Source organism: Ziziphus jujuba, chromosome 12, assembly GCF_031755915.1.
Source record: "Ziziphus jujuba cultivar Dongzao chromosome 12, ASM3175591v1".
In the NCBI taxonomy this organism is placed as follows: domain Eukaryota; kingdom Viridiplantae; phylum Streptophyta; class Magnoliopsida; order Rosales; family Rhamnaceae; genus Ziziphus; species Ziziphus jujuba.
Genome location: NC_083390.1, coordinates 14,713,622 through 14,726,408, shown reverse-complemented (window position 1 = coordinate 14,726,408; position 12,787 = coordinate 14,713,622). Strand labels below are relative to the sequence as shown.

The 12,787-nt window shown below is 32.7% G+C and overlaps 2 protein-coding genes across 4 annotated transcripts; one reads left to right on the top strand and one right to left on the bottom strand.

The window, feature by feature from the left end:
• The first annotated feature begins 445 nt into the window (after positions 1 to 445).
• On the top strand, positions 446 to 3,019 carry LOC107429033 (eukaryotic translation initiation factor 5A). 2 transcript variants are annotated; one of them, XM_016039659.4, is made up of 5 exons: positions 446 to 678; positions 1,619 to 1,741; positions 1,855 to 1,911; positions 2,021 to 2,095; positions 2,596 to 3,019. In XM_016039659.4, exons 1-5 carry the CDS (start codon positions 556 to 558, stop codon positions 2,695 to 2,697), a joined length of 480 nt encoding a protein of 159 aa, XP_015895145.1. In that variant the 5' UTR covers positions 446 to 555; the 3' UTR covers positions 2,698 to 3,019. The 2 variants fall into 2 exon arrangements, with proteins under 2 accessions (XP_015895145.1, XP_048318406.1); XM_048462449.2 differs by having other exon boundaries at positions 453 to 637.
• A 764-nt stretch (positions 3,020 to 3,783) lies between these two features.
• LOC107429028 (isopentenyl phosphate kinase) lies at positions 3,784 to 8,791 on the bottom strand. Of its 2 annotated transcripts, none has more exons than XM_025078331.3 (12): positions 8,535 to 8,791; positions 7,820 to 8,050; positions 7,470 to 7,567; positions 6,618 to 6,660; positions 6,247 to 6,308; positions 6,037 to 6,093; positions 5,859 to 5,894; positions 5,675 to 5,752; positions 4,881 to 4,947; positions 4,735 to 4,791; positions 4,259 to 4,365; positions 3,784 to 4,167 (listed from the first exon to the last, which is right to left on the bottom strand). In XM_025078331.3, exons 1-12 carry the CDS (start codon positions 8,608 to 8,610, stop codon positions 4,072 to 4,074), a joined length of 1,008 nt encoding a protein of 335 aa, XP_024934099.3. In that variant the 5' UTR covers positions 8,611 to 8,791; the 3' UTR covers positions 3,784 to 4,071. The 2 variants fall into 2 exon arrangements, with proteins under 2 accessions (XP_024934099.3, XP_015895137.3); XM_016039651.4 differs by having other exon boundaries at positions 4,259 to 4,362; positions 8,535 to 8,788.
• Positions 8,792 to 12,787: the final 3,996 nt, after the last annotated feature.

Here is a 12,787-nt window from a genome sequence, read left to right as displayed (position 1 = left end):
GCTTTGAAACTTTTAAAATCATGTCCGACTATTCAAAAGCTATCCTAAATAGAAATTTATTAATTGGGAAGTGTTAGATGAGGTGACTGTGGGTACTGTAAAAGATCCATTCAACGGCTGAGAAAGCGGGTGCCCTTATCATGCTAGAGGAGTGTTCGAATATTAAAACAAAAAATAAAAAAAGAAAAATTCGGAGAATAGAAAATTACAAAATTGACATAAACCAGTATAAAATCCGTAACATATCTGAGGCTCCACATTAGACAAAAGCAGCCCACGTGCACATTCCTAATCATCAGCGTCATTTAAACGCTACAAGAGACAATAAAATACATCCTTTGATCTTCCGGTCCCACAATATCCAACGGTCCAAACTGACTCCGGACGTGACCTCTTTTATAGATCTATCTGTTTTTTTGTTCTTTTTTGGGAAACCCTAGCTCTTTTTATTCTTTCCCAAATCCTCTTCTTTCGCTTCTCGTCTCTGCAATTGTCTTTCTTTCTATTTTCGTTTCTGTTCTCTTTTCTCTTTTCTGTATTTTTGAGGCACAGACCATGTCGGACGAGGAGCACCACTTCGAGTCCAAGGCCGATGCCGGAGCTTCCAAGACTTTTCCTCAGCAAGCCGGTACTATCCGTAAGAACGGTTACATTGTCATTAAGAACAGGCCTTGCAAGGTTTTTTTTTTTTTTTATTATTATTTTTTTTCTCTCAATTTCTCGTTGATCTGCTTTGGATCTGAATTTTTTTTTTTTTTTAGCTTTCCAATTTTATCCTCTTTCTCTTTCATATGACTCTAGCTGTGTTAATTATCATACTATTTTTATGTATGTATATTGGAAATGTTTTTATATTTCTTTTTTATGGGTTTTGTGGGCATGGATTTTCAGATAAACTGACTATTTGGAATTTGTTTAATTGACCGATTAATTGCATCGTATATTTTTTGTATAATGAAGCTTTTGGCTTTTACTGGATGGGTTGGTGTTGGATAAATTTTAGATCTGAAACCTCCAAGTCAAGATTTTTATGCACATGTGTTAAAAGCATAATAAGGTATAGTGGTGTAATTTAGTGAACTCTTAATCATTAGGTAAATATTGTAAGTTAGTGTGAATTCTTTTTCGTTTTAATTTTGATGATTGTAATTGCAATTTTTGAATTTTTCTTGTTGTTGGTGTTGCCTGTTAGTATCTGCTCGTAGATTATTGTTTTGACTCTGGTTTTCTCATATATAATTAGGGTATCGACATTAAGTATCTTAATGTTGGATTGAGTTGGATTGTGGTCCTTTGTCCTTTATTGTAGCCTATGCTGATATTTCCTTCCGTTGGATACCAGTTGATGTTTCCTCATGCAATAACTTTTTTATTTTTATTTTTTTGTTTAGCATTTTATTATGGTATGAAAAAAAATATGACAAATTCATATTGCTAAAAAAAAAAAACGAAGATAGGACATACTTTATCTTGACTATCTTCAATAAGTTGTTCAATAGGTCTCTTTTTTTAGTCTCTATGAATAAGTGATAAAAGAGAACTTGGATTGCAGTTACTATCGTGTAAAAATTATTAGTTGATGAAACTTTGTTTTAAAAGTCTCTTCTATTTGCCACAGGTTGTGGAGGTTTCTACTTCCAAAACTGGAAAGCATGGACATGCTAAATGTCATTTCGTTGGTATTGACATCTTTACTGGCAAGAAGCTTGAAGATATTGTTCCATCGTCCCACAACTGTGATGTATGATGTTCTTGGCTATTTACTATTTATTTGTTATTCTACTTATGCTATTCTGTTGATTCTTTTATCTTTTTAGTTTTTGAAGTTTTTAAATGTTTACCCTATTGTTACAGGTTCCCCATGTCAATCGTACTGACTACCAGCTGATTGATATTTCTGAGGATGGATTTGTATGTTCCTTTCCCTTGCTGTATTTCTTTTTTTATTCTCGTCGTTAAAGACTTCTTGTTCTTAAAGTGTGGGGCTGACATTGGTGGGAAACTCTGTTGAACTCTTCAGGTGAGCCTGCTGACTGAGAGTGGTAATACCAAGGATGACCTGAGACTCCCAACCGATGAAAATCTGCTCTCGCAGGTTAGATAACCTGATATTTATTTCTGTTTAATTTATTCCCTTAATTTCTGCAAAATACGCTCAATCTCTCTCTCTCTGTGTGGGGGTTATTTCACTGACTTTGAAGATTGATCCTTTGATCTTTTGTCGAGAAACCATGCTATATAGATTTAGATGTACGTGGTACATAGCTAAGACTGTTTAACTTTCCTGTAAGGGGTATTTGATGATTCAGGCTGTTCTCAGTTCTACTTGGCTTTAGAATGCGATTAGAAAGGTGTTAAAAAGTGCTGCAAAGAGGATGAAAGTACTTTCCTGATATGCTGGGGATAAAAGAATAAAAGTGACGCTTGAAGGATAAGGATTCAATTAGAGTAATTTTAGTAGAAGCACCAAATTGGTGCTTAATAAATTGATGAGGCTCACTTGTTATATTTGATTCTCATTTAATTAACTGAAATGGTTTTACTAGGCTGTTATCCTCATATATCTAATGGTCATGTTTGTTGGATTTTGTGCAGATCAAGGAGGGATTTGAGGGTGGAAAAGATCTTGTGGTGAGTGTCATGTCAGCCATGGGAGAGGAGCAAATCTGTGCCCTTAAGGACATTGGTCCCAAGTAGCCTACCTATAATTCATATGGATTGCTTTAAAGACTAAATTTGAAATGAGACAGTTGATAGTAATCTTACTGGGCTTTTATGTGGGTTGAGAATCTTGGCCCCATTATCCGGAAACTATTCTTGATGAGGTGGCCTTGGTCGTTTATAATTTGACCTTTACATTAATATCTTGTCATATTCAATGTTTTTGTTCTGTTTGATTACCGCCTCGAGTCTTCCACCCGTTTCAAGGTGTTGTCAAAGTTATATGAATCAGCAAGACTGTATAGCACTTTACGTTGTTTTTTGTGACTTGCAATTAAATCTTCCTTTTTATTCTCTAGTTTTTTTGATCTACTTTGCTTTCCAACATTTTTTGGCAGTCTACTTTTATTGATTGCAAAAGGCGACTTTAATTTTTACATTGAGGAATGTTGTTTTAATTTCTGTAGTCATAGTTTTAATGCGGTTGTTTTGCCTTAATTGTTAGTACTGGACTTCAATGTGAAATGGCTCGTTTCCTGAATTTAGTAACTTCCTAGTTTGACGCAAGACATGGTAGGATTCTCTGATCCTTTATCATGTTAAATTAGTTGTAGGTTTAATGTTTGGTTGTTTCTTACTACACAGTTATTTATTTTTCTGGTATGAGCTTGCTGCAAAGTTAGGGTTACTATTTGCTTAAATATGGAAAAGAATAGCTTTAAAGCGAAATGTGGAAATGATATATATATATATATATATATAGAAAAGAATGTCCATAATAAAACCAAAATACATTTTGTGAAAGTGGATATGTTTTATGGTTGTATATTATTTGATTCGCTTGGGTAATCCAAACCCGGCCCTGCATAGATGATTAGATCAGCTTAATTCTACAATTATGATGTGAAGGGCCTTTTTTCCTCTCTCTCGTTAAATTTTCTACTATTTATGTTTTTGGCAAGAATGGCGATAAAAAAAATAAAATAAAAAGAATGGTGGTCAACAATTTATGCACTTTGGAAGTTACCAGTTGCAATTGGGTTTTTTTTTTTTTTTTTGGGGGGTGAAAAGCGCAACCACCTGTTGATGGCTGCCTATTTGTGCGAACAGTGAAACCGAGGATTTTTCATTGCAGACACTAAACAAAAGCTTTAATATTTTTTTAGTACTAACAAACTACATGGAAGTTTGGCAAACTGCCAAGGAACTACATCTTTGGAGACACGAATCCTATTATTGTTGAAACAATTAGTCTTGAACCGACACATTTGAACTAATCCCATGATTGCTTGCAAATAAAATGTAACGAGGACATTTCATTCTAAGCAAGTTAATGGGCACATAATAAATCTTCATTTTATGTTGAAGTCTCCAAAATCCAAGAGATGGGTCCAAGTAAGTCCATTTTTTCTATCTAAAAAGCCGGATAACTGTACCAAGCCAGTCATCAGGAATGTCATCCTTCAATCCACCATTAAGTGCCCTCACTGAATGGCTTGTTCCTGCCTGTACCCAGTTGGGATATATCTCAATACCAATTGGTCTTATATCTTATTAGAAAGGCTAATGGTCTTATTAGAAACATTGTGAAAGTTACCTTGACAATGTAAACATCGATTCCAAGTTTCGCTATCATTGCAGCTTCTGATATCTTAGTCTGCATGCCACCCGTTGTATCATGAGCTGCTACTGTTATTTGAACTGCTAACAAACAAAATTTTGACCAAGTTAAATTTTAATGACCTGTTTGATATATTGAATTAGAATGAACAATTTTAAATCTAGCTGATTTGATTGAATTAAGCTTAAGATATCTGCAGTCTAATTCTAGGTCAGTGTAGTCTTACATAACGGATCCTAAGTACATCAAAGTGATAAATGATTGCTTGAAAACAAGTCAACCTCATCAAAGTGCTAAAAGGTTGTTTTATGTAAGATGATCGGAACAAGCATGTTCAATTTGATGGTGCTACTTAACCGAGGACTTTGAAACACACACTGAAATGGAAAAAAGAAAAAAAACCACATGGCCATTGCAAAAAGCCGAAGTACAAGATCAAACCACCTACTAACCTTTCATGTTTTCAAGTGTCGGCTTCACAACAAACCAGCTACCATCTTCACTCACAGCTATAGTCAAGAAATTCTTCTTAAGACCACAATTTGATAATAAACCTAACATTTGGAGGAGACTTATTTATGTGAAAATTAGGCCTTACCAATTTCTCTCAAGAGCACTGCATTGGGATCTGATGGTGGACGATCGTATACCCCTAAAACATCTGTCTGTCAATCTAACATTAATTGCAACAAATTCATTCATGCATGTCAGATGCTATGCATCACTGAAATTGAATATAAAGCTTTAACCAGTAAGTTGTGAAAAGTTATGTGCTGTACTCAAATTAGCAGGGATTCAGACTTCACTGAGATGCTTAAATCTCTCAGGTTTAGGATCGGATAAGGGACTGTGATACACAAAGGAGCTGCGATCATTAGAGAGATTGCTTGTATTCAAAGTTCCAAGTTCTGACTTGTAAAATAACTCAAGAAATTGGGTAAGCAGAGTTCTCCTTCAAAAAGAAATCCCAAGCAAAGCAAAACTGATGGAGGTCTTTTCAAGAATATGATAGGAGATGAGTGTTCTACTGCATCGAATTCTAACAAGACAACTTTGATTTAACAACGCTTTATGAATAAAATGGCAACATATATATGCTTCACATATAATGTAACCCAAATATAATCTCGTTTCAATATAATTGTTAAGAACAACTTATGCTATGAATGTGAAATATCTCGTATACTTTATTAATTCTGCAGTGTTATTGACAATATTTGTCTCCACTGTTAGCAAATTATGTTCACTAGGTAAGTACAATAACCATGTCTGTTGTTTCTAGGGATGTAAAAGCAAATTCATCTAAAAGACCTCTATATCCAGTTATGATTTGCATGTCTGTTCAAATTTATAGACTCAAAACATGTAAAGTAATTAATGGACAAAGGATACAAGAAAAACAACATATTCCGGCTTTAAGTGTTCAGCAAGATGACGTATGATAACGTCACCACTCAATATGGTGCAACCCTGATCAGGAAAAAAAATAAAAAATAAAAAATAAAAATCAGAAGTAAGTGAAGAAAAAGAAATAAGAAAAGAAATGAGCTGATTAATTTTTATAGAGAGACCTAACCAGTAAGTTATCAAGCACAGCATCTCCATGCAATACCTTGGAAGCAGAAACAAATGAAAAATGGGGCATCATTCACAAAGTTATTAATCTTTATAAGCAAGGATATTGTAAAATAGAAGATGGATGTTGCATTATATTATGTCAATTTTAAGCCATTAAGTTTAGGACACAAACTTACAGGTATGAAACCAGAGTCAATGGCCTTGGCCACAACAGATAAATCAGCAAAGGCTATCTGCAGAAACATGAGAATTCATACTTAGATATTGATCATAAGATACCTCTTCCAGGTTTGAAAAATCCATAATGAGAGTGATAATAAGAAGGGGGCAAGAAATGATTCCAGAGTCAAAGCATATAAATTATGTAATGTAATGAAGATACCAACATTTCTTTCACTGGTTGACCATCCACATGAAAATGGAGACATTCCAATGGAAGGAATACTCTCTGCAAGGAATTTGCAGAACAAAACTTTCATTAAAGTGATATGATATGCATTACAGTAAGAAAGCAGGAACAACTAAGCAGATATAATGGTTGAATGTGAATCTCATGGTTTAAAAGCCTTGTACAAAATTTAATTAAGGAAGGAAAAAAAAACCCTTTCTGGCAGGAAATTGGAACAAATACAGTATTTATTGCATTTTCTTTTTTTCATATATATAACAGAAAAATGAAAAGGAAATGACAGGCAGAAAGTGCATAGATAGAGATATATGGAAAATGATAGAGGCATTCTACTAGTTGGATCAGTACCTCTGGCTAGTGCTCGAACTATTTCGAGATTGAGCTTTGTAACCTGTTATAACTAGAACAAATTAACATGACAAACATTGAAGTGGTAGAAAATTTTTATCATGTTAACAATCTGTTAGAGATCAAGGAACAGAAAATTACAGATAAAGAATGCATCGTTTGATGATTATTACAAATAATCAAAGAGGCTTGTCAGAATCCAAGAATAGAGAATGCTCATTTTATTGATAACCTCTTATTGTTCTAGAACATATTAAAAGGAAAGTCACTTTGTTTAGCCTATATAGTTAAAAACTCACAACCATCTTGTCAAGTCTTCAATTTTTTTGCTAAGGGGCATTGGAATGCAATTTAAGATTTCCCACAAAAACACATACTTGAATCCTTGAAATTATAATTAATAATATCCACATAAATGGGAAACATTCTAAAACATCGTCAACTAATTACACTAATTGAACATCATCTCCATCATTATGAAATATAAAAGCACAAATGGCAAAAACAGAACCAAAACTTTAATCTGATGGAAGATTTCTTTAAATCATCTGCCCATGGAAGTGTACACATAAAGCATTTTAGAATTTTCACTAGAGGCACACTCTTGACATGCCTTCCACAAATAGCGTTAGATTCACCCAATCATATTGCATATATCAGTAACTATATGAAGTTGACTTCGCAAAGTTTACTACTTCCAACACTAGGATACTTGAAGCAATCAATTCAGTAAGGGGAAAAAAATTTAATTTAGCAAAGGAAAAGAAAAAAGGGTAAAATTAAATTACAGCTGCAAATTCCTGCTTCAAGAGTGAGTAAACACAAAAGCACACTATAAGCGGCATATCTTACAGAAATGCGTGTGGCAACAAAACCAGCCTTGACAAGAGGTTGGTCCAATCCTCCTTTATGAACCCCAGATTCACTAGCTTGAAAGTGCCCAAAAGAACCTGAAGCCACAATTGTAAAATCAAATCTGATCCTTATATATTTTTGGTCGAATATTACTTAAGTGATAAGCCGTGTGCTTATAATGTTGTTTCCAAACTTTCCAGTATAACATAACACTATAAAAACAAATGGCTAAAGCTATAAAAAACCGCAATCATTAGCTGGAAAACTATAAGCCAATAATTTGGATCTTGATATGTTATGTTTTCACCCAGAGATGTTCCAATCATAATTGAAGCTGCACAACTAACCTGCACCATGGACTACAATAAAAGGGCTGGAATCCAAAGATGGCTGGTGTCTAAAACAATCTATGTCACACGAAACATCTGATTCTCCTGTTCGTTTGCTCCAATCCATCCCAAGATTCTTCCCTGAAGGGGACTGCATAATCATTGATTGCCTAAGCTGTGCAGAAACCTCCTTAAGGCTTTCCTCATTTATTTTCTCTAGTTCATTCTTGCAAGTAATTGCAGCACCACCTATACTACGTTGAAAAAACACTTCGTTATATTATACCAGTAAAGATTCCCAACCGGAAAACATCAAGCGCTTCGTTGAAATCTTCGTTATTTATTTATTTTTTTTCCCTAAAAAAAAGTGACAACATTGAGTTCCGAAGGCAATAACAAAAGCATTATTTGCAAAATATTAGATAAACCCAAGTTTAAAGAAGATTTATTTGTGGAAAAAAAAAAGAAAAAAAGAAAAAAAGAAAAAAAGAAAAGAAAAAAGACTGTTGAGTTCGTTATCTAAGCAGGCAATAACAAATGAAGTTATACTTTAAACAGCCACCCATTTTATCTAAAATGCATTTTTATGAGTTCAGTCTTATGGGTTTCGTGAAAAATCATCAAACTTAACAGCATACATAGCATATAGAGATGCAATCATGACCTTGAATGTTCTTGCAGTGAAGGAATAGTATAAGGTTTAGTAAACTACAAAAGGAACAAGAAGACAGACCAAGCTTGACGATGCAACGGATTGGTCTGATTAGATTGATAGAGGCGTTTTGGGTTGATTTCTTTTCATCCTCCATTGCTGGGATATTTGGGTTCTGAGTCTGATATCCTATGGACTTCTGGGTGTCACCAATCTGCTTGCAGTTGAGGCAGTGCCTTTGTCCCTTAGGCTGCAGTCAAATGCTTTATTTGACTTGCTTTTGAAATGCATCGGGTCAACTCAGAACTCAGTTTTTTTTTTTTTTTTTTTTTTTTTTTTTTGTTCTGGGGAGCAAGAGAAATATTTTGACAAAATAGAAAGAAAAGAAAGAAAGTTTTTAAAGCTTTTCCAATATCAAATTCAATATTCCACGCTTTGAACAAAACAAACATTTAATGAACAAATGATTACCATTTTTGTTGTTTGACTTTTTCAACTCGCAATTAGAAGTGGTGAGTAAAATAAAGTTGAGGTATTCAAGGGAATAAGAGATTAATTAAATTTTGTCTTTGTATTTATAAATTAGAGAGCAATTGTTGTTGTACTAGACAATTATATATAACTGAAGAAAACAAAAACAAATTAAACTAAAGTAATTAGAAAACGAAAGATTGATTCTAGAAGAAAAACTATGATGTAGAAGCACTATGAAATTAATTTGGAATTGATACTAACCATGCATGATTGCAATTTAAAAACATAAGTTCATCACACCTTAATTCACATATTTTTATGGAAGCTTATAACTTTTACATACTAATTTAACCTTATTAGAACCTGAGATATGCAATTCCATTAAGAAAAAGATTAAGGCTATAACATGGCAATACTAATTACTCAACATTAATTTAGTATGTAAATTCATCAAATTGATTTACCAACTAACCTAACTTTCACATAAAATTAAGGGCAATAAATTAATCATTCAAGAATAAATCTTTAAGAACATTGATTAATTATGAATTTTATCGATCAATAAAAATAAATTCCAACAAAGTATCTGAATCTTTTTAACTAGGGCTACATCCTTTAGTTATGAAATTTAGTTCATAACTAAACTAGAAACAAAATCCATTATTAATTTAAACATTGGGTTCATAAGAAATAAAACCAAAAGAAAAAAAATTGATCAAACACAATTATAAAATGATGATGGTAGTGGGCAGAGGTAAGGGTGGTTATGTAATATTGCTTATTCTTGTCTCCTGCTTCAAGCATTTCCCAAAATTTTCTTATAAATCTCTATGGTGGAATGGATGTTGAACAAAATCCTTCAATGGGAGAAGAGAAGTTGACAGCAATAAAGGTGGTTGTGGTGATGAAGAAGCCAAATTTTCTAAGGCTTTATGGTGTTAGGTACTTTTTTACTTCTATGTTCTAAATTACAAAAATATTTCAAAAATCGTATTGGCTCCTTTATACCATCTTCTAAAATATAAGACCGGATATTTGCTCCAAATATTTAGAAAATAAATTAAGTAAAATACAATTTTAGAAGATAATAAAGTGACTTGATTGGCAAGTAACTTGGCTTGGACTTTTCCTCTTCATTTGAGGCATCATTGAGCTCTAATTTAGCCTTGGAGTCTTGGGCTTCATTTCCTCATGTATTTTCATGTTGTAGCCACCCATTACAATGATCTTAAGCGAATTGAATTCTTCGAAAATTGACTTTAATTAATGGTAGTCATAAATTTCCAAAGTCTTCATATAGTCATTCATTGTAATCTGTTTTTAGAACACATTTACAAATATCAAATCTACTTATTTTGCGTTGAAAATATATCAAAAAGCTATCTTTATGTCTTACCTTTCCAAACATATAAGACGATAAGTATTCCGACACCGAAAATGCATTCAAAATTCAATTTTCCCATAAGATTGCAGATTTGCCGAACTGTGCATTTGTACTGACTTCAACAAATAAACTGGAAGAATTGGCTTAACCAAATGTAATGAAATTTTATAGAGATGGTATTCAATGTCCTAAGAAAATTTTACAACTAAAATCACTCAAAAATTCCATCTGTAGCTTTAGATATGATCAAAATAGTAATTACTGTGTAAAATTGAATATAGAACTAGAATGACCTTGAAATGATGGTGGAGAATTAATCTTCAAAATAAATCTTCAAGCTTAAGAAAATCATGTTCAAAATAGATCTCCTAAATTTGAATCCATTAAACTCCATAGAATGCATCTCTCCATAATTTGACTTAAAGAATCCAATTTATGAGCAAATTCACCTTTTAGTTTTTTGCACTTAAAAATAAGATAACACTAAATTAATAGCTTTTCTTATCAAATAAATACAAAATACTAAGAATTAGCAACATAACGCATATAAAATAGTATAAATAGGTAAATTTTAAGCATAACAATTATCTTCCTTCCAAATGCAGAATACTAATTCTATGTGATGATGTGACACTTATTCAATTGTATTGAGTGCTTTCATTTTAATTAATATTGCTGACACATTCACAAAAAAAAAAAAAATAATAATAATAATATTGCTGACACCAAATTTGGTGCTTAGGTGTAATAATATCATGAAAGCTAGCCTATATAAGTGCATTTTGTATGTGAAGTGTGTGGTGTGAGTATGAGCTACTGTGAGTTGTGTATTCTTTCTCAGGAGTTATATTGAAAGAATGAACGCCCATTTAGGTTTTATTGTGAGATGCCATTAATAAATTGTTTTTAAGCTTAAAATGTATTCCTATTGAATATTATTATAAACTAGACTTTCTTGCTTACCCATGGACGTTGGTTGGTTCATTAACAACTAAACCGCGTAAATCTATTGTGTTTATTTCTTCTTTACTCTTTCCTCTTGTTTTCTTTTGTGCTACTGGTTTAATTTGAGTTTATGTATTTGTTGAGTGTTTATCTAACTACTAGATTGTTCTAAATTGTTGAATTAAGTAACCTATTGATGAATTCTCTCTCAAAATTTTCTTTGAGTTTTTCACTATTCCATTAGTGCAATTGTAGATATGGTTGTTTGTTGACCAAAATGTTCAATTATGAAAAGATCTAAGCTCATACAAATATTTTTCTATATGATAACTGATGAGAATCCGTCCATACCTGTACAACCGACAATCCGTTAGGATGCTGATCCTATACAGTTGAAGACCGATCAAATCACTATGGTTTAAGCCAAGAGATTTAAAGATAACTTGGCTGGATTCATATAGGGAGTTATTAATTCTCAAAAGAGTTTATCCGTATCCAAAGATACACACCCGTTTTATGCATCCAGGTGGTGGAGTCCGATACGGACCTGAGTAGTTGTTTTAGTACAATTATGGATCTCGAGCAGCATGGAATGTGTTCAACACTTCTTGAACTCAATTAATATCGTTAAGAGGTCATGGAATCAAGACAAGGTAGAATCAAAAGGAACCAAAATGGTGATGTGCTCATGGAAGGACTTTTGGGCCAAAAATGCTGTATTTACCGCTGGCTTTACTGTATTTTGTTGATTTGGCATTTTCTCTTTGTTCCAATCAAGGGCAATGTATGAGAATTATAAATAATCCTATTTGACATCCTATATGGTACATTGGATCTGATTTGGATCCTTACAAGCTGAGAATTGGTCAAAGTTAGCTTAGTAGTCAAAACTAGTCAACTAGTTTCCTAATTTGAGTTTGACTTTTTGTTTTAGGAAATTAGTCTTTTATTTGGTTTTTATTTACTTATTTTCTGGACAAAAAAACTTAGGAAAGTTATTATTTTATTATTTCTATTATAAATTAATTAATTCCTTATTAAAAATAAGTAAATTGATTAATCCAAATTAGTTTAGGAAAGCATGAAAAATTCAGCCACACTTGTTTCCTAATTCCTTTGGGCCAAATTTTACCTAGTTGTTTAGGGTTTATTATTTTGTGACTTTAGCCTATTTCAATGAGAATGCACCTTTAATATTATTGAGAAAATTATTTGTGAGAAAAGAATTCTCTTTGCTCTCTTTGAACACCTAAAATACTTAATAGAAATCAAATGTTTTAGTTTGACTTATCAATAGGATATCCATCATCTATTGTGGCATCTTCGACATACCAAGGTTTCTAGTCATAAGTTGATTAGGGGTTGAGGTGACCATAAGAACTTGAACTTAATTTTTCAATTCTGGGTTAATATAATACTGGTTTAGACACAAGTCGACCTAGATTCATATTGATAACAAAGTTTGAGCTGGGGAAATTCACATGTTCTAATGACTATGGGCTTTGGAAAATGAAGATTAAAGCTGTGTCAC

Bases quoted from the DNA above. Each gene is read 5' to 3' on its own strand.
- LOC107429028 (XM_025078331.3), bottom strand. From the start codon at position 8,610: ATGGAGGATGAAAAGAAATCAACCCAAAACGCCTCTATCAATCTAATC. The intron at 8,051-8,534 runs GTCTGTCTTCTT...AACGTAGTATAG, and splicing joins CCGTTGCATCGTCAAGCTTG to GTGGTGCTGCAATTACTTGC. The intron at 7,568-7,819 runs GTTAGTTGTGCA...TTGTGGCTTCAG, and splicing joins TATTGTAGTCCATGGTGCAG to GTTCTTTTGGGCACTTTCAA.
- LOC107429033 (XM_016039659.4), top strand. From the start codon at position 556: ATGTCGGACGAGGAGCACCACTTCGAGTCCAAGGCCGATGCCGGAGCT. The intron at 1,742-1,854 runs GTATGATGTTCT...CTATTGTTACAG, and splicing joins CATCGTCCCACAACTGTGAT to GTTCCCCATGTCAATCGTAC. The intron at 2,096-2,595 runs GTTAGATAACCT...GATTTTGTGCAG, and splicing joins ATGAAAATCTGCTCTCGCAG to ATCAAGGAGGGATTTGAGGG.